General features: G+C 49.0%; 1 protein-coding gene across 1 annotated transcript; it reads right to left on the bottom strand.

The window, feature by feature from the left end:
• Positions 1 to 12,566: 12,566 nt before the first annotated feature.
• Positions 12,567 to 18,207, bottom strand: LOC113451573 (uncharacterized). Its single transcript, XM_087927960.1, has 5 exons — positions 17,361 to 18,207; positions 16,996 to 17,110; positions 16,812 to 16,879; positions 15,092 to 15,221; positions 12,567 to 14,603 (listed from the first exon to the last, which is right to left on the bottom strand). The coding sequence occupies exons 1-5, from the start codon at positions 17,772 to 17,774 to the stop codon at positions 13,207 to 13,209; spliced, it is 2,124 nt and encodes a 707-aa protein (XP_087784086.1). The 5' UTR covers positions 17,775 to 18,207; the 3' UTR covers positions 12,567 to 13,206.
• Between the last annotated feature and the right edge of the window lie 6,801 nt (positions 18,208 to 25,008).

Below are 25,008 nucleotides of genomic sequence, written 5' to 3'. Positions count from 1 at the left end.
CAGCCCCTGGACCTCCTTCCTCAACCTGCCCCCAGCCCCAAGCGGCTCCTCCCAAAGCAGGGCCCAGGGCCCCCCGAGCAGGGCCAGGAAGGAAGGAGTTGTAGAGGCCTACCCCCCAGCTTCTGTCTCCCTCCTTAGACAGGATCGGGCCCTCGTGGAGCCCAGTGCGAATCCTGCCTCCTCCTCCTCACCCGGCTTCTCTCCTCTCCTGCTGGACCTCCGCCAGTTCCGCCCTCCCCTCACTTGGCATGGAGAGGGCAGCTGTGGCGCATGGGATCCAGAAGAGCCCTTCCTTCACCGGGGAAATGTCTGAATGTCTCCCTGCAAGACTCTCCTGCTGCCTCTCCGCCTCCTGTGGTGTGGTAACATATGTTATTAATCATTTTCTGTAAGTCCTTTGTACAGCCATAGAGGTAAGGATATGCAGGCATTCCTGGTGGGAGTAGGAGTACTTTTACACAGGAGTGTCTCATCCTGTTATCTGCGAGGCTTAGAAGGAACAGGGAAATAGGTGATAATTATAGGTATACAGCAAGGACTTTCAGCGGGACTTTCTGTGCCTGTATGTTATTATCTTGTCGAGGTCATTTGTTTTCTGAATCTTCAATAAATACTGCTGCCTGAGTTCGCTCAGAGCTGGCATTTGCTCAGACGTTTCCCTGCGTCTCATTTCAAGTGCCAGACCACCACAAGTGGTGACCCCGACGTGATAGCTTGGAAGAGCTATACGTTCCGACGTGATAGCTTGGAAGAACTATACGTTCCGACGTGATAGCTTGGAAAGGCTATACATTTCCCGCATCCTATACTCATCGTCGCGGACGTCGACTGGGCCCTCATCTTCTTCGCTGGACGGAGATAGAATCTTTTCGTGAGTATGGGGGGAGATCTCTCGAAGGCTCAGAAAGAGCACATCAGGGAATTGAGAGGGATCATTGGGAATAGTTTTAGGTTTGGAGTTCATAGTACAGGACATGCAGTAAGTAAGAAAGAAATTGAGGACTTATTACAGTATGTTTGGAAACATATTCAGTCATATCCAGAGGGAGGTAGTATTAAAGTAGAGTCCTGGAAAAAGATAGGGAAATTTTTGCACGAAGAACCTCGTGCCCCTTCTTCAATTTTGTTAACTTGGAGGGTGATTATAGATGCGTTAGCTACTTATGAACAACCGCTCCTAGCACCCCCTGAAGAAGGTTTGCCGCCTTACCATGCGGTACGTTTGTTGCCGCCGACAGCACCTCCAGATAAATCCAGAGGACTGTCAGGCGCTGAAAATACTTTGTCAGAAGATAAGAGTTTGCCTTTAAGAGTTCAAGTAGATGCAGTTACTGCAGCTATTCAAGAAGCAAAAAATAGAGGGGAGTTATCAGGAGATGATTTAGTGGAGTTTGGAGTAGAGGTTCAACTTAATCCAGTAGAAATTGTCGTGGACGCTGCGTTGAATCCGCAGCGGGAGTGGAAGCCTCTAGCTCTCAGGATTTTAAAGGAAGTTAAGCAAGCAGCAAAAGAGTATGGTGTTAAATCGCCATATACTCAGGCATTGTTAGAAGCAGTTGGTTATGGAAATAAAATGATTCCGGCTGACTGGAAAGCTCTGTTGAATATGATTTTAACTCCAGCTCAATATTTGGTGTTAGATCAGAAATGGAGACATCTGGCAATCCGGAGGGGAACAGCAAATGTTACCCCAGATCAGCTTTATGGAGCTGGTAATTATACAACAGTAGAACAACAGAGAGATGGAATGCCTGAGGAGGGGTTCGTTCTTCTCCCACAATTAATTTTTCAAGCCATAGGGGCTCTCCCTGACGGCGAAGGTGGCGAGAAGACCTTCACTAACATCAAACAAGGGAACAATGAACCCTATGAAAATTTCATTAGCAGACTAAAATTGGCTATTGAAAGACAAATTGAGAATCAATTCGCCCGGAACGAATTGCTTTTGAAGTTAGCAGTAGAACAAGCTAACACAGATTGCAAAAAGATTTTAAATCCACTTGTAGCAATTTCCAATCTTTCCCCTTTGTCTCAACCCAAACTAATCTCGGGGCCTGCAGCTAGCCCCACCCCCAAGGCTGCTCCCCACTCCAGACAAACAGCTTTCCCTGTTCTGCTTTCCACTGCTTTCATCTATGAGGATCCAGGATCTGTTTTCTCTCTTCCTTTGACCGTTACGCTTCCCCGCCCGCTCTCACCTCACACGCTCATCTTACTCATCCCAAACTCCTCTTTGCTTAATTGCCTCTCTCTCAGAGGTGAAAGATCTCTTGCATGGTCTGTTAACACTATAGTAGCCACTCTTGTTATTGCAACCCTTTCCCCTCTATTCCATGCCCTCACGGGCTTGATTACATCATCCCTAACTGTCTGCTCTCCTTGGCTGTCTTGCCCACACCAGCCCTTTTCACAGCCATTCTTTTCCAAATTGATCCCAAGACAAAAAAGCTATACATCATCGAATGGCTTCACCTCCCTCACACTCCAAGCCATCACGGTTTTCACTGATGGCTCTAAAACTCATGCCTCGGGTGTTGGTGCGGTTCCTTCCGGATCCGGCATGGGTTCCTGCTGAGCTGATTACGTGGGGACATGGTTATGCAGCAGTCGAACATCTTGGTCAAATTCGTTGGGTTCCTGGTCGGTGCGTTCGGCCTGATCATTCGCAGGCACCGGTGAAGGAGGTTTCGGAGGAGCAGGATGGCGTTCCTGTGGTTCCTGATTCTCAGGATAGCGTTTCTGTGGTTCCTGATTCTCTTGATGCCAGCAGTTCAGGGACAGCGTTGTGAAGGCTGGGAAAAGATGACTGCTTATCTGAGGTTACCAACTTGTATGCAGCAGGTTCCTCTGGGGAACCAGACTAAATTGATCTGCAAACAGCGGCATCCTTTGATTTTTCCAGCATATTGGTCCTGGCATAAGGATCAGGACATTCTTTACTCGGGACCTGATAAGGATATTATATCTTCAGCCTGTGCAACAACTCTGATCCTGTTTAATGTTTCTGTTTCAGACTATGGACAATATCGGTGTCAATTGAAGTTGCCTAAATTACCTTATACAGACTCTCTTTCCATTCGTCTTATGCCTCCACGGACTCTAATACGGAGGCGAAGAGCTGTTATTATCTCAGAAACTAGAGACTTTGGAGATAATTTATGGAAAGAAAATTCCTATGTCAAGGACATTCGGATTGCGGCTAAGGGTTTAAATGTTACTAATTGTTGGCTTTGTATGCATGTACCTGGGTCTGGGAAAGGTGGAGTTTTGTTACATGGTGTTCCTTTGAATGAGCGAACCAGTACTAAATTAAGTACTTATAATGATTTTAATCATTGGATTGACTGGGGCCCAGACCCCGAAAAGTGGGATCAAACATTATTCACAACAAAGGTAACTTTCACTACCAAAGCCTCGGTTTGTTATTACCGCCCCCCTGTAGGGACTCAATCTATTTTGCTGGGAAATACTACACTCTGTAAGAAGGTGATTCCTTTGCAGGGGGGATGTATGTCTTGTGTTGCCAGGAATAATACGGTGGATGGATGTAATGGGGTGATTCAGACATCATCCTCCTTGGACAAAGCGATAAGGACTAAATTGGATTGTTGTATAAATCAGACAGTCACTCGGAGGTCTGACATTGGTCACGGGGCATATGTTCTCTGTACTTGGATGTGGTTAATGTGGAGTTGGGAAAGTGAGGCCTCCGACAATACCTATCATAAGCATTTAAAATACTTTCCTCTTCCGGATGGGTTATGGTTGCTATGTGGGGATGCTGCCTATCAACAGTGGCCAAAGGATTGGTCTGGAGTATGTACTATGGGATTTGTAATTCCTGTCATCTATAAATTGGAGGGTTTACCGATTGGGATGCGTATTCATAACCGCCGAGAAGTTGATTCTGGCCTGACCGTGGGTGGTAATTTGTGGACTCAGATTTCTAGGGCAGCAATCCCACCTTTGGGAATAGCTATGAACTATAAAGATATTCATATTTTAAATAATTTTACTGTTGCTATGTTTAATAATACTATCAGAAGCATTAAGATGTTGAATGAGGAAGTGTCTGAAATTCGCCAAGTTACTTTACAAAATCGTTATGCTTTAGACATAATGTTAGCTGCCAAAGGAGGAGTGTGTGCCTTAATTCATTCACATTGTTGTGTTTTTATACATAATTATGAGACTAACATTACAAGAACTGTTCATGATATGGAAGACTGCATAGCTGAACACGAAGCAGGGAAAGATGGCTTCAATAAGTCACTTTGGGCTTTGCTATGGGATTGGCTTCCTGACAGCTCATGGTTACGTTTATTGCTTCAATCAGTTGTAATAATTGTTGCTATACTTATTATGTTATGTTGTTTTATTCAATGTATTCCTAATCTATTACAAATGTGTACCTCAGCTTTTCGGCATAGGAGACCAAGTCGCGAGGGAACTGTGTACTATGCCACTAAAACACCCCCTATCTTTGAATAAATAAAAAAGGAGGGAATGTGGTAACATATGTTATTAATCATTTTCTGTAAGTCCTTTGTACAGCCATAGAGATAAGGATATGCAGGCATTCCTGGTGGGAGTAGGAGTACTTTTACGCAGGAGTGTCTCATCCTGTTATCTGCGAGGCTTAGAAGGAACAGGGAAATAGGTGATAATTATAGGTATACAGCAAGGACTTTCGTCAGCGGGACTTTCTGTGCCTGTATGTTATTATCTTGTCGAGGTCATTTGTTTTCTGAATCTTCAATAAATACTGCTGCCTGAGTTCGCTCAGAGCTGGCATTTGCTCAGACGTTTCCCTGCGTCTCATTTCAAGTGCCAGACCACCACACTGTGGCACCCCAGGGGTTGAGGAGAGCAAGTGCGGTATGCTAGAGAGGCAAGGCTCAGCGATGTGACTTCCTTCGCCGCCCCCTCTGGGAAGGTAGCCGTGATGTTCGCCCTCCAGTGGCCTAATGGGGGTAGCGCCTGGAGTTCCCTTGGCAGAGGGCACCCCCTGGTGGACTTGGAGGGTAGAAAGGGCAGGAAAGAAGAGTGTATGGAAGGGGAAGGGAGATTATGGGCTTGGGAGTAGTGAGAAAGGCTCCTCTCCGTGGCTCCCTGGCAAGGATTTTTGAGGCGGCTCTTTCTCCACCTTCCTCTCCAGGAACCTTCTCGGGGTGGTGGGTGGATCCGAACTCTCCTCCCTCAGGAACCGCAGCCCTGAGGGCTGCACAGAGATTGGAGGAGCCCCCCCCTCAAGGCTCCCTGGGGGAAGGAGGTAGGGACTCCGGGAGGCTCCTGCACGGAGGAGGGGAAGGGGGCGAGGAAGCTGAGGGAGGAGGAGGAGATTCTGGGCCTTTCACCTCAGAGTGACTCGCAGGGCTGCGACTCCCAGGACGGAGCCGCCACTTCTCTGGGCCCGCCGCCCGAGGCAGGAGGAGTCCTTGGGCCACCCCAGAGAAACAGGGAGTTCGACCGCCTCCCTGAAAGCCCTTCCAGGCTGGATCCCCTCAGAGGTTTCACCCCAGTCCCCTTTCCCCTCCCAGGGGGACCGACCGGGTCCCTTTCCACGAAACTGGCAGGACGGAGGGAGGGTGGAGAGACTTAAATATATCATATTCGATTTCAATATATTTCATTTTCGATCATAACCTGTAAGCCGCCCAGTGTCTACTTGTAGGGGAGATATTATAGAACAAAACAACCGAAGGGACCTTGGAGGTCATGTAGTCCAACCCCCACCTTGGGCAGGAATCCCTTCAGACCATTTCAGACAAGAAAATGTAATATACATAAAGACAAATATCTAATACCTCCGTCTCTCTCTCTTCCCTTTGGCGGGGATATGGGAAGGGTGAACAATGAGACATCCAGATGGATTCTTCTGGGGTCTCCCAGCCCCTCCCTCCCCTCAACCCCACTTCCTCTGGTTACCCCCAACTTTTCCCCTCCCCCTAATCATCAGCCCTTCTTTGATCTGTGTTAGATTCAGACTTCTCTCCCTGCTCCCTGGAAAAGCAGTCCCAGAAGACCACCTGAAAAGGAGGGTCTCCACCCCCTTCACAAGAGGGATAGATCTGGGAGGCAAATTGAGGAGAGCAACTCTGAACTACCCCCACCTATTCATCAGTTCCCCCTGTGGCTCCCCTCCAAGTCCTGATCAGGCAATGGGGGATTATGGGGAGGGGGAGTTTTGGTCTCCTTCCCAAATTCACCCCCCCCCCAGAAGGGATCGAGGCTCAAATCCTGCCTGACCTTCACAGCCTCAAGGGAAAAAACTAGAAGTTTTTGAAGCTTTTTCTTATGTTTTTGGTGGCATTTGTGGCTTCAGGTCTGAAAATCACTGTTTTTTGCTTTCGCTTTCCGCCTAGTTCCTCTTTGCAGGCAATGGGCTTTGGATCATGGTCTAAATCGGAGCCCAGAAGGTTCCACTCCCACTCAGTCACCGGTGGGGGGCAATGGGGGTCCGACTGCATCTCATCTCAGTTCGGCCACCTTCCCACGACCTCCCCTCCCCTCCAGAGTCACCAGGAAGGGAAGACAGCGATCCCTCTTTGTCCCCCTGGGCGAAGTGAGGCAAGGGAGGGAGCGGAGACCACATGGAGATCAAGGCTTCTCAGGCTCCCGCCTCTCTTGCTTCTACCTCTTTCCCTATTATGGGGGTCTCAGCCCCTTTCTTCCCCCTTGTCCTCCAGGAGACTTGATGGGCCCTCCCAGCTCCTCTCCTGCAACCTGCCCAGCCCCCCTCTTACCAGGGGTCTCCTTCCCCCCTTCACTTCCGGGAATCCACCCCAGCATCAGGGGGACCCCCGGAAGAGCCCATGGATGCCCCCCATAAACGCCCCCAAAGAGAGAGGAGGAAGAGGTGGAATCGGGGGTGGTGGTGGTCTTGGAGGGGGGGGCGTTTTCCTCAGATTTCAGAATTGGGAGTTGCCAGAAGGAGCAGAAAGGACCAATGGGATTCCTCCCTTCTGCAGCGTCATCGGTCTCTGGGCAGAGTCTCCCTGGACTTCAACCGCAAGAGGAGATAGTTCAGCGCAGAAAGAGAAGCTGAGAAAGTGGGAGGGGGGATCGTTTCAGTCTTGGGGGCTGCGGCTCAAGTGGGGGGTTCATGCCAGCCCTGGAAGGGAGTGTGGGATTCCTTTTGCCCCACACACACAGACACACACACACACATCCAGTGGGAGTGCCCCTCCCCCAACCTTTGGCTCCCTTCCTGGCAAAGGGGCTGCCCGAGGGTCGGTTTCACCCCCAGGGGTGTAGGGTTTTCTGACCCACCGCAAATGGAAGGTCGGTTTTTGGTTCAAGAAAGGCAGTTTTTGATCTGAATGGGAGGGGGAAGAGGGGGGGAAGAGTGTGGAGGGGCCCTCCCTGTCAAGCTACTCTCCCAAAGCTCCAGAAGGCAGCAGGAGAAAGAAGGCAAGGAAACTGACCAAGGAGTTTCACTTCCTGACCAGGAGATCTGGTGACCTGAACGGTCCTCTAGTCCACCCCTCCATGCCCGCAGAGGAAAGTCTAGATGAGAAACCTGAAGAGAGCAAAGAAAGTGGAGGGTCCCTTCTGGGCCTGCTTGAACCCCCTTGAGCGGCCGCCCAAGACTGAAGGAATCCCTCTCCCACTTTCAGCTTCATTCTCTGCCTCCAAATGCTCTCCTCCAAGTGAAGTCACAAAGGACTCTGCCCGGAGACTGATGACGCTGCAGCAGGGATAAATTCTATTGGTGCTTCAGCTCATTCTGGCCCCTCCCAGCTCAAAAGTCAGAGAAAAACGTATCTTCCTCCTGACACACGCGCGCGTGCTCGCACACAAACGTGTTCATTAAACGTGAAGGTCGTGCCGTGGGAACAGCTGCCGCACTGGAGCCAGTGAGAAGTTGGGAGCCACACACAGATACCCCGCAATCTGAAAGGTTGCCCCGGAAAACCCTCCGCTAACCAGGGAAAGGCGCCCCTTCGCTTCAGGGGAGAAAAAGGCGATTCGCCTCCTTGAAAGACGTGTCAGGCATTTCCTGAGGTAAATCTCAAACAGCCCAGAGGAAAAAAAAAGTGGGGAAAAAGGGAAACGCCCCCTTTCACCCGCAGCAACCAATCAGAGGTGGGAATCCACCCTCCCTCAGCCACAACGGGTTGTTTGGGACCTTTGTGCGCTTTCCTTCTCCAGCCATAAAATGGGATATTTTCACATTTAAAGTGTTCAAAAAGACCCAAAATGACTTTGCTTTTGTCCATTAGATTGAATTGTCAGGCTGGAATGGGTTTTTTTTTAAATCTTGCACTCTGCTAAAAATAAATCAGCATCCGCCCCGCTTTCTTCTCTCTCTTGTACCTCAGTCTTTCTTTTCCCCTCTTTCTCCTTCCCTTAATTTCCTATTTCTATTTTTCTTTGTGTTTTGTATAATAAATAAATAAGATCTTAAGGCTGTAGTAAAAGAGCAGAGAAGAGCAACAAAGATGGAGGCTAAAAGATTTGCTGATGACAAAACAGTGATTGGTCTCATTCGAGACAACCGACGAATCCACATACAGACAGGAGATTATACAACTTGCCTCTTGGTGTAACTGAACAATCTGGAACTGAACACACTCAAAACCATAGAAATGGTGGTAGACTTCAGAAGAAACCCTCCCATACTACCACCTCTTACAATACTAGACAACACAGTATCAACAGTAGAGACCTTCAAATTTCTAGGTTCTATTATATCACATGACCTAAAATGAACACCTAACATCAAAAAAGTCATCAAAAAAGCACAACAAAGAATGTTTTTCTGCGCCAACTCAGAAAGCTCAAACTGCCCAAGGAGCTGCTGATCCAGTTCTACAGAGGAATGATTGAGTCTATCATCTGCACCCCTATAACTGTCTGGTTTGGTTCTGCAACCCATCAGGATAGACACACACTCCAGATGATAATTAGGACTGCAGAAAAAACACTTGCTACCAACCTGCCTTCAATCGACGACCTGTATACTGCAGGAGTCAAAAAGAGGGCTGTGAAAATATTTACAGACCCTTCACATCCCGGATATAAACTCTTTCAACTCCTTCCCTCAAAACAATGTTATAAAGCACTGCACACCAGAACTAAACACAAGAACAGTTTTTTCCCAAAAGCCATCACTCTGCTAACCAAGTAATTCCCTCAACACTGTCCAAATATTTATAAAATCTGTACTACTATTACTGTTAATCTTTTCACTCCTGATCACCCATCCCCGCCCACTTGTGATTGTAGGACTGTAACTTTGTCGCTTGTATACTTACGATTTATATTGACTGTTTCCTAGTATGATTTGATTGCTTATTATCCACTATTACTATCATTAAGTGTCGTACCTTATGATTCTTGACGAATGTATCTTTTCCTTTATGTATACTGAGAGTATTTACACCAAGTCAAATTCTTTGTGTGTCCAATCACACTTGTCCAATAAAGTATTCTATTCTATTCTATTCAAAAAAAAAAAACGGTTGCTGGAACTGGGTGTATCTGGTCTGAGGAAAAGAAGGACGAGGGGAGACATGGTGGCATCTTCCAACATCTCAGGGATTTCCACAAAGGTTTCTCTTCTCTCCTCCAGGCGCTTCCCCATTGGGCCACTGGAGGGCGAAAGTCACGGTTCCCTTCCCAGAGGAGGCGGGAAAGGAAGTGACATTACTAAGCCGTGTCTCTCTAGGACGCCGCACTCGCTCTCCTCAACCCCTGAGGCGCCGCAAGAGGCGGAGAGGATGCGGGACAGTCGGGAGGGGGGTGGAATATCCAGACATGTCCCGGGTGAGGGGCGGGGGGGGGGCTCTTCTCGGGTCCCATGCTCCCCAGCCGCTCTCTAGGCGAACGGGGGAGAGGGGAGGGTGAGCCCGGCGAAAGCCCATCAGGAGAGAAGTTGGGCGAGAAGGAGGAGGAGGTGGTAGCATTCGCACCGGGCTCCCCGAGGGCCCGATCCTGTCTCCGTAAGGGGGAAAGAAGCAAGGCCGGGGCGGCCTCTCCAGCTGCCTCCAGCGCCTCCCGCAGAGCCGTCACCTTCTCCGCCGAAGGGGTGGGCGCGGCTGCTGGCTGGGCCGGCACCGGCTGCTCTTTCTCCTCGCTCGGCGCCTCCTCCTCCTCCTCCTTGGCCAGGGCTGGCGGTGCTGCAGACCCCTCGCCGCCCGCGGCAGACGCGGCCACTCCACTCGTACCGCCGCCGGGCTTTCTCCGCCGGGCCCGCCGGGCCGCCTCGCGCTCGTTGCGCGCCTGGAACCAGCGGAGCAGCGCCATCTCCAGCCTCAGGAAGCCCTGGAGCCGCTGCTGCTCCGCCTCCGAGAGCGCCGCGTCCCGGGCCAGCAGGGCGTCCCTGCCTCGGCGGGCCTCGCTCAGCTGCGTCCGGAACCGCTGCAGGTTCGGCTGGCCCAGGTTGACCTCCCAGCGCCAACGCGCCCGCACCGCCTCCGACACCCGCTCCGCCAGCAGAGCCTCCACCTCGGCCAGCCGCTCCGGGGAAACCTCCGCCGGAACCGCCATCGCCGGTGACGCCGCGCGGCCCCAAAACCGCTCCGGCCGCGCGAGCGCGCACGGCGACCCTGCTTGGCATGGGGCGGGGCGGGACCAACCCTGAGCCCCGCCCATCCCGCCTGGTGACTTTTGGTTTCCGCCCCCCCCAACAGCCGCTTTCCCAGACTTCAACTCCCAGAATTCCCCTGTCAGCCTCCCCGAGGGCCTCTCGCCCCGCCTCTCGAATGTTCCGAACGCGGCGACACTCGAATAAAAGGTCTCCCGTAGCGCTGCTTCTCGCCACCGCCGTTCCCGTAATGAAAGCTATGCCGGAATCTTCTACACTTCTGGGCGGTCAAAAAAGTCAAAATAGCGACCCAAACGGTCTGCTGTCATCTGCCCAGCCTGAGAAACCGACTAAAATCTGAAATAAAAGGACCCCGGTGGTTCGTCCTTCATCCTGACTCGGTACGGGCGATTCTCCTCATGGGGCATCCGTCCCTTTCCCGCCCACTTTTCCTTCTTCCGCGCTTCTGGGCGCCTAGGTCAATTTTCGGGCCAATTTTACCTCAGGAAAGAATTCAGTATTATTCTGCCTCCCCTTCTCAAATCATCTTTCCCCACTCTATTCTGAGGTAACCTGAGGTAAAAACAAAAAGCAGGTAACTTTATAAAGGTCAGATATGGCATTACAGTACATACACAGCATATGAGGAAACTTTAAAGTTGGTAAAATGTGATATTATCAGCTTGAAGCAGGCCAAAGAGGTAGAAGGTGGGGAACAGCCGAGTTAAGCTCCCAGCCAGGAATCAAATTAGCTTTTATCTCGTTATTTGACAAGGATGGCCTCATTTTCGGTCTTTTTCTTTTGAATAAATGTGAAAATATCCAATTTAATAGCTGGAGAAGGGGACAAAGGTCCCAAACATCCAGTTGTGGCTGAGTGAGGGCGGGGCTCCCACCGTGAGGGCGGGTGCTCTGATTGGTTGCTGCAAGTGGAAAAAGGGGCGTTTCCCTTTTCCCCACCTTTTTCTTCTGCGCTATTTTTGATTTACCTCAGTATATTCCTGTCTTCCCTGCTGTGAATGTAGATAATACATTTATTTATATAAAACTACAAGTTTCTGTCAGGTGTCTCCCACTTCCTTTGGACAGTTGCTATGCAATTCCTCCACATTAAATCTCTTCAGTTTCTGTCAGGTGTCTCCCACTTCCTTTGGACAGTTGCTATGCAATTCCTCCACATTAAATCTCTTCAGTTGCACCTTCCAGTTGAGTGTTTCCTTCCACAAAATTTCAATGATCCCAATAATGTCACACCAGCCTTTGGGTTCCACCTTTATCTTGTTTCTTTCTCATGCTTTGACATCCATGCAAAGGCATCTGATTCCCTTTTTGACTGACTGGTTTCTACATCTCCTGTTTTGTGTCTGAGTTTCCCTTTTTCCTTCCAATTTGGTGGATTCCTCTGAGATTTCCCTTTGAATTAGCTTCTAAAACTTCCTATCTCCCTCTCACTTTCAAGCCCAGAATGAGGGGGTCAAGAATTCAGAGGGGGGCTCTTGGGATAGGATAGTGGGTGGCAATTAGGACTGAGGAGATCAGGCAGATCCCAAGATCACAGCAGAGCCCTGGAGGATCCCTCTTGATCCTCACTTCAGCAAATGCTCCAACTGGCACAACTCTAGGATAGATTAATGGGCGATGTCTGGGTGACCCCCCCATTAATTTTAAAGAGGGTCTTTAAAAGGTCTGCTCCAGCTCAGAATACTTTGCTAACAATGTTTCTCTTGAAGGATTGTTTTTAATAACTGTTAATTCTATAATGCTGAAGAACATTCAATTTTTTATTTCTAACTTAAAGCAGGGATTTAATCTGGTTGCCACCCTGACAAAGAACATTTCAGGTGTGGGTTGTTTTTTCATAATAAGCCCATTTGCATCTGGGAACATTAAAGATCTTTGTGGAATAGCTAAAAAAAGGCAGTGGCTTTACAAAGTGAAAATCGTGACTATTTGTTTGAACAAGAAATGCAAATTCTGGAAGAGAAAAAATATTTCAGCAACAAAACTGATAGAGCATTTTTAAATCAGTAAAAAATTGAAGTTTCAATTTGGCATTTTATTAAAAACATCTTTAACTCATATAGATTTTTTTAGTAGGTAAACAAATTACCAGATAGCATGAATCATTTTTATGGCCCAACACAAAATTCACCTAATTTTAGACAAAAATCTACTGATAACATTTTGGGCTTCCAATTTGATGAGATGGGAGTTGCTGGAGAGAGATTTTAATTCACTTCTGGATCTACTAGTGAATTGGTAGATTGTTTTTTAGATGCACTTCTTTCCACTTTCTCCAAAGTCTAAAGACATTTTTTCGTTTTTTCATTTTGCTGGATTCAACCTTGTCTCATTTGGATCAGAAAGGCACAATATGCACAAACATATAAATCTATAGAAACATAGTCGGTCAGTGGTTAGAATACAGTACTGCAGGCTAATTGTCCACAGCCGAGAGTTCGATCCTGACCATCTCATGGTTGATTCAGCCTTTCATCCTTCTGAAGTCACTAAAATGAGGACCCACGAGTGGTATATAAGTCTAAAGAGGAATTGCTATTGCTATATACTTTCTCCGAGCATGGATCATTTTACGAGAAATAAGATGACCATTCTGAACAAAACTCTTTCCACATTCCATGTATTTAAATGGCTCCTCTCCTGTGTGGCTTCTTTTACGGGGAAAAAGAGTGGATCTTTATGTGGCTTCTAAGGCTACTGCTCTGAGTAAATGTCTTTCTGCACTCCATGCATTTATATGGCTTCTCTCCTGTGTGGATCATCTTATGGGAAATAAGATGACGACTTTGAGCAAAGGTCTTTCCGCACTCTATGCATTTAAATGGTTTCTCTCCTGTATGAATCTTTATGTGATTTCTAAGGCCACTGCCACGAGTAAACATCTTTCCGCACTCCATGCATTTATACGGCTTCTCCCCTGTGTGGATCATTTTGTGGGAAATAAGATGACCTCTTTGAGAAAAGGTCTTTCCACACTCCATGCATTTATATGGTTTCTCCCCTGTGTGGATCATCTTATGGGAAATAAGATGACCTGTTTGAGCAAAGGTCTTTCCACACTCCATGCACTTATATGGCTTCTCCCCTGTGTGGATCCTTTCATGGATAGTAAGTGTATTGCTATGAGCAAAGGTCTTTCCACACTCCATGCATTTATAGGGTTTCTCTCCTGTGTGGAACTGTTTGTGGCTTCTAAGTCCACTGCCATCAATAAATGTCTTCCCACACTCCATGCATTTAAACGGCTTCTCCCCTGTGTGGATCATTTTATGGGAAATAAGATGACTGCTTCGAGCGAAGGTCTTTCCACACTCCATGCATTTAAATGGTTTCTCTCCTGTGTGGATCTTTCTGTGCCTTTTAAGATCACTGTCCTGAGCAAAGGTCTTTCCACACTCTGTGCATTTAAATGGTCTCTCTCCTGAGTGGATCTTTTGGTGACTTGTAAGGCCAGTACCAAGTGTAAACGTCTTACCACACTCCATGCATTTAAATGGCTTCTCCCCTGTGTGGATCTTTTTGTGTCTTCTAAGGCCACTGCTACAAGTAAACGTCTTTCCACACTCTGTGCATTTATATGGTTTTTCTCCTACGTGGATCTTTTTATGGATAGTAAGTAGCCTGCCTGTTCTAAAACATTTTCCACATTCCGAACATTTATAAGGTTTCTCTTTTGTGTCAATCACTTTTTGAGCTGTATGGAAGTTATTCCCAAGAGAAGGAATGAAAGTCCCATTGTAATTTTTTCCATTCTGCCTTCTTATAGCATCTTCTCCTTTGTTTTGGGTTAAATAGTGTTCATTTACTTGTACTTTAGCTTTGATTAGCTTCACACTTTTTCCAGTGTATTTTTTCCTTATTTTCTCTTGTTGGGCAAGAAAGTCTTGCATTGGAGCATCAGTGGAAGATGAGCTTTCCTGATTCCGATTCTTTGACTGGTTTCTCTCACAGCTTTCGAATTTGATTTGAATTCCAAACTTCTCTGTTCCATCTTTAGCACTGATCACTTGGGACAGTTCAGAGGAATCTTGATTCTCCTGCCCATTATTCTCTTCAAAGCAAAAGGGAAATGAAAATGTTAGAGAAAAAAGTAAAAAGTCACATGAATTTCCTTCTGAATTTCTCTGAAATTCCATTAGGTTGTATGTTTGCATGCCTATAGTGGTGTGATATAGACATGATGATTGCCATTTTCATGAGTCAAGAAAGCTTTGAAAATAGCTAGAAAACATCTTTTTCTTTACAATTATCTGATGATATTCAAATCTCACTCAGAATCAGTTTTCAGTTAAGAAATAGAATAGAAGGGACCTTGGAGGTCTTCAACCCCCTGCTTAGACAGGAAACCTACACCACTTCAGACAAATGGTTATCCAACATCTTCTTTAAAATGTTCAGTGGGAGCATTCAGAACTTCTGGAGGCAAGTTGTTCCACTGATTAATTGTACTAACTGCCAGGAAATTTCTCCTTAGTTCTAACATGCTTCTCTCCTTGATGAGTTTACATTATTCCTGATTGGAGACTAGAAAACACTTACCCAGAGAGACCACGTTCCTATGGTTTTCAAGCATGACTTCCAAATGTAGTGCTTTCTGGTCAGGATCCAGCTGAGACCATTCCTCCTCAGAGAAATACACAGCCACCTCCTCGAAGGACACCAGACCCTCCTGAACATGGAAAAAAGAACAGGAGGATTCACAAGATCTGTTCATCTTTATCATTGATTTAGACAAGAGGATAGAAGGGGAACTCATCAAATTTGCAGACAAGACCAGATTGATAGGAATACCAACACTCCAGACTTAAAAGCTCGAGATATAGAAGGATCGACAGATTGGGCCCCATCTAACAAAACAAAATCAACAGTGAGAAATGTAAGGTTCTACATTTAGGAAAGAAAAACCAAATGCACTGGCATAGAATAGGTGATACCTGGGTCAACAGTAGTAAGTGCAACAGGGATTTTGAAGTCCTAGTGGACAACCAGTTAAATGTGAGTCAGCACTATGCTTCAGTTGCCCAAAAAAACCCCAATAGAATCACAGGCTGCATTAAGAGGGATAGAATCAAGATGACGTGAAGTGTTAGTACCACTTTATAATCCCTTGGTAAGACCACACTTGGAATATTGTATCCGTTTTTTGTTGCCAACTGTAAAAATGACCTTGAGACTCTAGAAAGAGGGCAGAGAAGAGCAACTTATTAGTGGTCTGAAGGCTAAAACATATAAAGAACAGTTCCTGGAATTGGTTGTCTAGTTTCACGAAAAGAAGGACTAGGGGAGACAGAATTCCAAGAAGCAATGGATGGAAACTATTCCAGGAGAGAACCAACTTCCAAGTAAAGAGAAATTTCCTGACAGTGAGAACAAATAATCCATGGAATGACTTCCCTCCAGGAATTATACATGTTCCAACACTGGAGGTGTTTATGAAGAAATTGGATAGCCTTTTATCTGAAATGTTATAGGGCTTCCTGTCTGAGCAGGGGGTTGGACTGGATGACCTCCAAGATCCCTATCAAGTCTGTTATTCTGTTCTATTGTTCCCAAATTCCCACAGAGATATGCACTAAGTTAAATGGCTGTGGATCACACAAGGCCTAATTTTAGGTGAGCAAATGGGCAAATCTGAAAATTGCTTTCACTGAAGAAATATTTGGGGAAGTTTTATTAAGTTCAGTGATTCTGCAAAACTTTCAGTGCCTTTCAGTAAAGTAATCCCACTTCTGGATCGACTAATATATCGCTTTGTTAATCATTCACTGACCTAGTAGTCAGAGCTACTGTGATTACATGCTCAACACGGCCACTCCCTTTGGATTTTAATAGTCTGCTTTATTTTTTAATACGATTTGCTTATTTTTGAATTATAGTTTATAAATGAGGCTTTTAAAAAATGGTAATGTGGCAATGTATTTATTTTTCATTAGCCTTGCACAATTCCGAGTCAAAGAATAAAAAAGAAGAAGTCTGTAGCAGTTCCTGCCACTATGATACATTTATTCCTATTTCTTCAAGGACTTTAAAAAATTCATTCTTATAAAAGTTGGAGGAGTACCTAGCAGAGCAAGATAACCAGAGGAAGTTATGCTGGCTGACAGCAACTTGAATCTGCTATTCTGCTCTCCATGTTGTGGAAGAACAGAAAAATAACCCAGGCCAAACAAGGTGGGGAAACAGAAGGAGAGAGCCCTCTGCACACCCTCTTCACTTCCTGGAGGGAGAATAGAAATCTAATATCTTTCCCCTTTCTTACTTGATTTGAAGGTTCAACCGCTGTTTGATCGCCGTCATAAAAACCAGAAAGCTTCATTCTTTGTTTCTCTGTGAGGAATAAATAATTTCCAAATGCATAATTAACAAAATAGGAGGAGGTATTCTCTAGAAGAGAAGAGAGAGCAAAGGGAAGATAGATGGGGAATCGGAGGATCTTCCATTACCTCCTGAGGTGTCCTGACTTTGATCTCCCCAAGGGATCCTCCTGAAAAAGAGCTCCTGAGGGGGATTTGATGGGTTCTTCTTTCCCTCAGGATCTCTGATCTCCACAGAGCAGCACTTCAGATAGGAGGAAGAAAGAAGCAGAAATAATGTACATCACACGACACAAAGTGGATTCTTGTATTCGGAACACAACCTCAAGGCCCCCAATATCCATCCATGTGGCTGAGTGAGAAAACAATGGAACAATGTCCTACCAGTATTGGAGAATTGCCACGTATTATGAATGTGAGAGAAGTTTGGGAAGGAGGGGTGAAGCATTCAAGCACTCTCTTTATTCCCTTCCGAGCTCCCTAAAGTCTCCCACCTGCCACTGGAGCTGCTCCTTCTGCTCCTCCGCCTGGCTCAGGAGGAAGCCTTCCGCCAGGGCCACCGCCTGGGAGCTGTTCTCTGCTCCACACTCCCTCACACAGCCCTCCATCTCTGGGGGCAGGAGAGCCAGGAGCCGCTCCAGAACCACCAGGTCCAGCATCTGGACTTTGCTGTGTTTTTCTGGGCTCAGCCATCGCCTGCACAAGTCATGGAGTTGGCTGCAAAGTCCTCGGGGACTGTCGGCTGCCTGGTATTTGATGGAGGTCCAGGGTAGAACTTCTGAAGGGAGGACGGTTCCCTCCTGTAGGACCTTCTGCCCGGTTCTGGTCCAGCTCTCCCCACAGCTGCCAGACTGAAGAGTTGTGAGGCCTTTTCCACTACTCTCCATGGCCAAAGGGGGCGTCTCCATCCTTCCTCTCTTCGGTAGAGCAGCTCCAAAGGACTCCAGGGACTCTGCGGGGGTCTCCAGGGGCCCCTGCTTTCATGGGAGCATTTCTGGGCCACAGGACGGACCCCTTCTGGTCCTTCTGCTCTCTTCCTTCCTTCCTTCCCCCGCAGAGGAAATCCTGGCTTGCAAAGGCTGCCCAGGGCTCAGAGCTTCCGGATCTGGGAGGCAGAGAAAAACCGACGCCCAGGATGAGAAAGGGGGATTCAGCCCTAGACCTCCAACCTGCCCACAGCCCCAAGTGGCTCCTCCCAGAGCAGGGCCAGGGCCCCCAATGCAGGGCCAGGAAGGAGGCAATGGAGAGCCCCACTCTGCTTCTCTCCCCCTTCGGAGGCAGGATTGGGCCCTCGGGGAGCCCGGTGCGAATCCTACCTCCTCCTCCCCCAGCTTTTCCTCTCCTGCTGGACCTCTGTCAAACCCACCCTCCACTCCCCCTTCGCTTAGATTGGGCGTCAAGGGAGCATGGGACCCGGAAAGAGCCCCCACCTCACCCGGAGCACGTCTGGATACCCCCCCCCCCGCCAGACTATTCCGCAGCCCTTCCACCTCCTGCGGCGCCCCAGGGGCTGAGGAGAGCGAGTGCGGCGTCCCAAAGAGGCAAGCCTCAGTAATGTCACTTCCTTTGCCGCCACCTCTGAGAAGGGAACCGTGATGTTCGCCCTCCAGTGGCCCAACGGGGAAGCGCTTGGAGGAGAGAAGAGAAATCTTCTTTGTGGAAAACCCTGAGATATTGGAAGATGCCCCCATGTCTGCCCTCTTCCTTCTTTTCCTCAGACCAGACACATCCAGTTCCAGCAACCGTTTTTTTTTTAATGTTTTAGCCTCTATCTTTGTTGCTCTTCTCTGCACTTTTTCTAGAGTCTCAAGATCTTATTTATTATACAAAACACAAAGAAAAATAGAAATAGGAAATTAAGGGAAGGAGAAAGAGGGGAAAAGAAAGACTGAGGTACAAGAAAAAAAAGCGGGGGGGGGGAAAGATGCTGATTTCTTTTTAGCAGAGTGCAAGATTTAAAAAAAAAACATTTCAGCCTGATAATTGAATCTAATGGACAAAAGCAAAGTTATTTTGGGTCTTTTCCTTTCGAACCCTTTAAATGTGAAAATATCCCATTTAATGGCTGGAGAAGGAAAGCGAACAAAGGTCCAGAACACCCAGTTGTGGCTGAGGGAGAGAGGGCTCTCGCTTGTGGGGATCGGCACTCTGATTGGTTGCTGTGGGTGAAAGGGGGCGTCACCCTTTTCCCCGCCTTTTACTTCTTTGTGTTGTTTGAGATTTACCTCAGGATGTTCCTGACGCGTCTTTCAAGGAGGCGAATCGCCTTTTTCTCCCCTGAAGCGAAGCGGGGCCTCTCCCTGGTTTAGCAGAGTTTTCTGGGGGCTTTCCTTCGGATTGGGGGGGTTTCTCTGTGTGGCCCACAACTTCTCACTGGTTGCGGGGCTGCCTCTTCCCCCCTTATCATCTAGTGCGGCAGCTGTTCCCACGGCACAATCTTCACATTTAATGAACACGTCTGTATATGTGTGTGTGTGTCTGGAGGAGGGTACGTTTTTCTCAAAAAGCTAGGAGGAGCCAGAACGAGCTGAATCACCAATGGGAATTATCCTTGCCGCCGCGTCATCGGTCTCAGAGCAGATTTGTGACTTCTCCTGAAGGAGGAAGGAGAGCTCCGTGCAGAGAAACAAGCGGAGAAAGTTGGAGGGAGGATCCCTTCAGTTTTGGCGGTCTGCTGCTCAAAGGGGTTCATGGCAGCCCCAGAAGGGACCCTCCACTTTCTCTGCTCTTTTCCCGATTCTCAGCTGGATTTTCCTCTCTGGGCATGCAGGGGTGGACTAGATGTCCGTCCAGGTTCCTAAACTCTTATGGTCAGGAAAGGAATCTCTCCTTGGTCAGTGCCCTTGTCTTCTTTCTCCTCCTGCCTTCTGGAGCTTTGGGAGAGTCGGTTGGCAGGGAGGGTCCCTCCCCACTCTTATCTCCCCCCATTCAGATCCACAACCACCCTTCTTGAACCAGAATTGACCTTCTATTTGCAGTGGGTCAGAAAACCCCTCAGCGCTGGGGGTGAAACCGGCCCTCCGGCAGCCCCTTTGCCAGGAAGGGAACCAAAGGCAGAAGCTTTGGAAGGGCGTGGAGGGCAGTGACCTTATTTGATTGGAGGAGGGGCGCTCCCAACTTCTGTGTATGTGTGTGAAGGCACTCGAGGACTCCCCAGTCAACCGGCTAAGAGACCCCCAATTCCTCACTGGCTATGGGGCTGAGCCTCCCCTTCTCTCCTCCACTGCAGCCCCACTTCACGCCGTGGAGGGCAAAAGGAATCCCACACTCCCCTCCAGGGCTGGCATGAACCCTTGAACCGCAGCCCCCCAAGACCAAAAAGGTTCCCCTCCCACTTTCTCCACTTCTCTCTCTGCGCTGAACTATCTTCTCTTGCAGGTGAAGTCCAGGGTGACTCTGCTGATGACGCTAAAGAAGGGAGGATTTCCATTGGTCCCCTTGCTTCTGGGCATTCCCAAGGCTCTCATTGAGAGAAAAAACTCCTCCCTCCCAATCACACCCCTCGATTCCACCTCTGGGACTGGGAACCTCTGCGTCTTCCTCCCCTCTCTTGGGGCGCCTGGGGCAGCATCCATGGGCTCTGCTGGGCTCTCCCTGATGCTGCTGGTGGAGGTGGGGGCCCGGATCCCAGGGAGCGAAGGGGGAAGGAGATCCCCGGTAAGGAGGGGACTGGGTGGGGAAGGAAGGGGTTGTGGGGAGGACGGGGCTGGGAAGAATCCCCGGTGGGGGGAAAGGAAGTTGATGGGTCTCCAGAGCCTACAACGGCTTCAATCTCTGCGTGGTCTCCTCCCCCTTCCTGGCCATATTGCCCCCCACGAGGATGGAGAGAGACCCCTCCCCCCCGTTCCCCGATTGTTGCCGAGGTGGGGAGACTCAGCTGGTTCCCCCCCACCCCATTGTCTGGGTCGGAGCTGCCTCGAAGGAGGAAGGGAAGGAAAAGCGAAAAAGTGAGGCATTTTCAGCTCTGAAGCCGCAGAAGGAAAAAGAGGCATTGAAGCCACTTTTTCTTCTGAATCTCACATTTGAGGTTTTGAAGGTCGGCCAAGAGGGTCGGCTTCTGGGGGAGCCCCTGAATTTGGGCAGGAGACCAGGAACTCCCCCAACCCCCATAATCCCCCATTGCTCTATCGGGACCTAGAGGGGAAGGGCGGAACAGAGGGAAAAGGATTTGGGAGGCTCCGAGTTGCTCCTCTGGAACTGGCTCCCCTCTGTGAGGGGGGCTGGAGACTCTCCCTTTGAGAGGCTCTTGGAGGGTGCAGGGAGTCTTTTCCGAGAAGTGAATAGGAAACAGGTAATCCCCGAGAATCCTCCAAAGGCTGGGAGTTGGGCTGAAGATTCGGGGAAAGAAGAAAAGTTGTGAGGCGGGACTCGGTGAAGATGAAGAGTGAAGGGTGAGAGACCCCAGGAGAGTCGGTCTTGTTCTGTCCCAGCCAGTCTATGGGAATTGGATAGTTACTTAGGAATTATGAGCTGTCCCCTTAGGGAATGCATCATGGTAAATGTAGTTAAGGTATCCTGGGAAATGTAGTCCATATCACGTGACCACATCTGTAATCCTGATTGGTCACTAAATTGACCCTAAATTGACTAAATTGGGGGAGTTTTCCTCACTCTTGGCTGAACTCAGGGACTTGTGGTAACTGTTCTACTTCTATCGCCACAAGTTGAGAGAAAAAGGATAGAAGATAATCATCTTTTTACCTAGAAGATAGATATACAAAGGATTGGTCATTAAAGAAGAACTTCATCACAAATGTGAGTTATGAGGCTACCTGATGAACCAATAAATGTACTTTGTTATGGACGTCTTGTTGAGTTTATCTGCATCTGTACAGTTTACAAATCTACCACTGTGCAGAATACAGAACAATCTCCATTCGGGGCTGTTTTGCAAGGAAAAGGGGGATCCCGGCCCCCAGAAAGAAAGGGGGAGATGCTTTCCCATTGGGGGCTGAGGGGGGCATTGAAAGGGGCTCTTCGAGCGAGAGAGGTGTGGGTTTCAAGGACGGAAAACACTGTTTTCTCCTGTAAAGCTGAGAGATCCCTATGGAAATCCTCCCTTCAAGGGGAGGGGGCTTGGGGAGAGGATCCGGCTGGATGATGAGGGATTGGGGTGATTGTGGGGCCCCCAAGTCCTGGCTGGCTGTGGGGCTGCTCCTTCCCCCTTATCCTTTGGTGCAGCTGCTGGGGGGTTCCCTCCTTCCAGACTGAGGGGAGGGGAGCCCGAAGGACTCTTTGAGCTCTGGCTCCACTTTGCCCATCTGGAGTCTCGGCAGCCCCAGCCTGGGTGCCCTCTGAGCACTGTGGGAACTTAAAAGGCATCTAGTCTGCCCCTCCAAGCGCACAGAGAAAGACTTGATGAGAATCATGTGAGGGGGGGGCGCAAAAGGAAGTCCACCTTCCCCTCCGGAGCTGGTATGAAATACCCCCCCTAGATTAATGCAGCCCCCCCAAGACTGAAAAGATCCCCCTTCCCACTTTCTCTGCTTCTCGCACTGGGGCAAACTATCTCCTCCACTGGGTGAAGTCAAGGGAGACTCTGCCCAGAGACTGATGATGCTCCAGAAGGGAGGATTCTCATTGGTTCTGGCCCCACCCAAATCAAAAGTCTGAGAAAGTTTCCACCCTCTCGACACACATTCCTCCTGACACACATACACATAAACACACAAAAAAAATAATTTCATGGGTAGGTTCTGCCGTGGAAAGAGTTGCTGCACTTGGATGACAAGCGGGGGAGGGGCAGCCCTGCAACCAGTGAGGAGAAGTTGAGGGGGTCGCTCACAGACACCCCCTCAAATTCAAAGGGAAGCCCCGAAAAACCCTTTGCTAAACCAGGCAGAGGCGCCGCTTCGCTTCAGGGGAGCAAAAGGCGCCTCCTTGAAAGACTGAGGTAAATCTCAAAAAACGCAGACGAAAAAGGCGGGAAAAGGGGAAATGCCCCCTTTCCACCCTCAGCAACCAATCAGAGTGCAGATCCCCTCAGATGGGAGCCTGCCCTCCCTCAGCCACAACAGGGTGTTTGGGATCTTTGTGCGCTTTCCTTCTCCAACCATTAAGTGGGATATTTTCACATTTAAAGGGTTCAAAAGAAAAAGACCCAAAATGTCTTTGCTTTTGTCCATTAGACACAATTGTCAGGCTGGAATGTTTCTTTTTTTAAAATCTTGCACTGGGCTAAAAAGAAGTCAGCATCGTTTTTTCTCTTGTACCTCAGACTTTCTTTTCCCCTCTTTCTGCTTCCCTTAATTTCCTATTTCAATTTTTATTTGTGTTTGGTATAATAAATAACATCTTGAGACTCTAGAAAGAGTGCAGAGAAGAGCAACAAAGATGCAGGCTAAAAGAAATAAAACAACGGTTGCTGGAACTGGGTGTGTCTGGTCTGAGGAAAAGAAGGAGGAGGGAGACATGGGGGCATCTTCCAATATCTCAGGGATTTCCACAAAGATTTCTTTCCTCTCCTCTAAATAAATATAGAAGCGGATCTAATGAAAGAGGCGGAGGTGGAGTTACACTTTATAGATAAGAAATAACCAACCACTCTAGAAACGCCACAGAAGAAAGACAAAAGATCCTTCGAGACATCTGGGCTCCTATAAAAGGGGGAAAAGAAACACAGATGTGGAAGCTTTTGTCTAACAGGGAGCCATGGAGAGGGGCCTTTCTGGCTACTCCCAAGCCCATCATCCCGGCCCACTCCCTTCCCCCTCCCATGCGCTCCTCTTTCCCGCCCTTTCTACCATCCTGGCCCTTTGCCCTGAATCCACCAGGGAGCGCCTCCTGCAAGGGAAGGGAACTCCAGGCACTTCCCCATTGGGCCACTGGAGGGCGAACGTCAAGGCTGCCTTCCCAGAGGAAGTGACATCACGGAGCCTTGCCTGTCTAAGACTCCGTACTAGCTTTCCTCAACACCTGGGACTCCACAGAAGGCGGTGTTGCTGCGGGGGAGTCTGGTGGGGGGGACATCCAGAGTGCCACAGGTGAGGGAGGGGGCTCTTCCTGGGTCCCAGGCTCCCTAGCCTTCTTCTGCTTGCGAAGGGGGGAAGGGGGACCCTGGCGGAGGCCCAGCAGGAGAGGAGAGAAGCCAGGTGAGGAGCAAGAGGCAGGATTCGTACCGGGCTCCCCGAGGGCCTGATCCTGTCTCCAGAGGGGGAGAGAAGCGGGGGGGGGGGCGGCTTCTCCAGCTGCCTCCTTCCCAGCCCTGCTCGGAGGGGGGGCCTGGGCACTGTGCTGGGAGGAGGCGCTTGGGCCTGTGGGCAGGTTGGAGGAAGAGGGTCCAGGGGCTGAATCTCCCTTTCTGATCCTGGGTGTTGGTTTTTCTCTTCTTCCCAGATCCGGAATCTTGGAGCCCTGAGCAGCCTTTCCAAGCCAGGATTTCCTCTGCAGGGGAAGGAAGGCAGGGAGGGAGCGGAAGGACTGGCAGGGATCTGTCCTGCAGCCCCAGAAATGGTCCTATGAAGGAGGAGGCCCCTGGAGGCCCTCCAGAGTCCCTGGAGCCCTTTGGAGTTGCTCTGCCGAAGAGAGGAAGGATGGGGAACGGAAAAGGCCTTGTGGCTCTTCAGCCTTGGAGCTGTGGGGAGAGCTGGACCAGAACCAGGCAGAATGTCCTGCAGGAGGGAACCAGCCTCCCTTCTGAAGTTCCACCCTGGACCTCCATCCAATACCGAGAGACTGAGGGTCCCCGAGAGCTTTGCAGCCAACTCCATGACTTGTGCAGGCGATGGCTGAGACCAGGAAAGCACAGCAAAGCCCAGATGATGGACCTGGTGGTTCTGGAGCATCTCCTTTTCCTTCTGCCTCCAGAGATAGAGGACTGGGTGCGGGAGTGTGGAGCACAGACCAGCTCCCAGGCGGTGGCCCTTGCTGAAGGCTTCCTGCTGAGTCAGGCCGAGGAGCAGAAGGAGCCGCTCCAGTGGCAGGTGGGAGTCTTTAGGGAGCTCGGAAGGGAATAAATAGAGAGAATGCTTGAATGCTTCACCCCTCCTTCCCAAACTTCTCCCACGCTTATAATATGTGGCAATTCACCTGTTCTTGAAGGAGCCTCTGTGGCGCAGTGGTTAGAGTGCAGTACTGCAAGCTACCTCTGCAGCTAGCTTCCTACAGTTTGGCAGTTCAAATCCAACTAGGCTCAAGGTTGAC

Source organism: Pseudonaja textilis, chromosome 2 (genome assembly GCF_049901715.1).
Source record: "Pseudonaja textilis isolate UNSWEBS1 chromosome 2, rPseTex1.2, whole genome shotgun sequence".
Lineage (NCBI taxonomy): Eukaryota > Metazoa > Chordata > Lepidosauria > Squamata > Elapidae > Pseudonaja > Pseudonaja textilis.
Note: the sequence above shows the minus strand (reverse complement) of the source record. Positions and strands in the feature narration are given on the sequence as shown.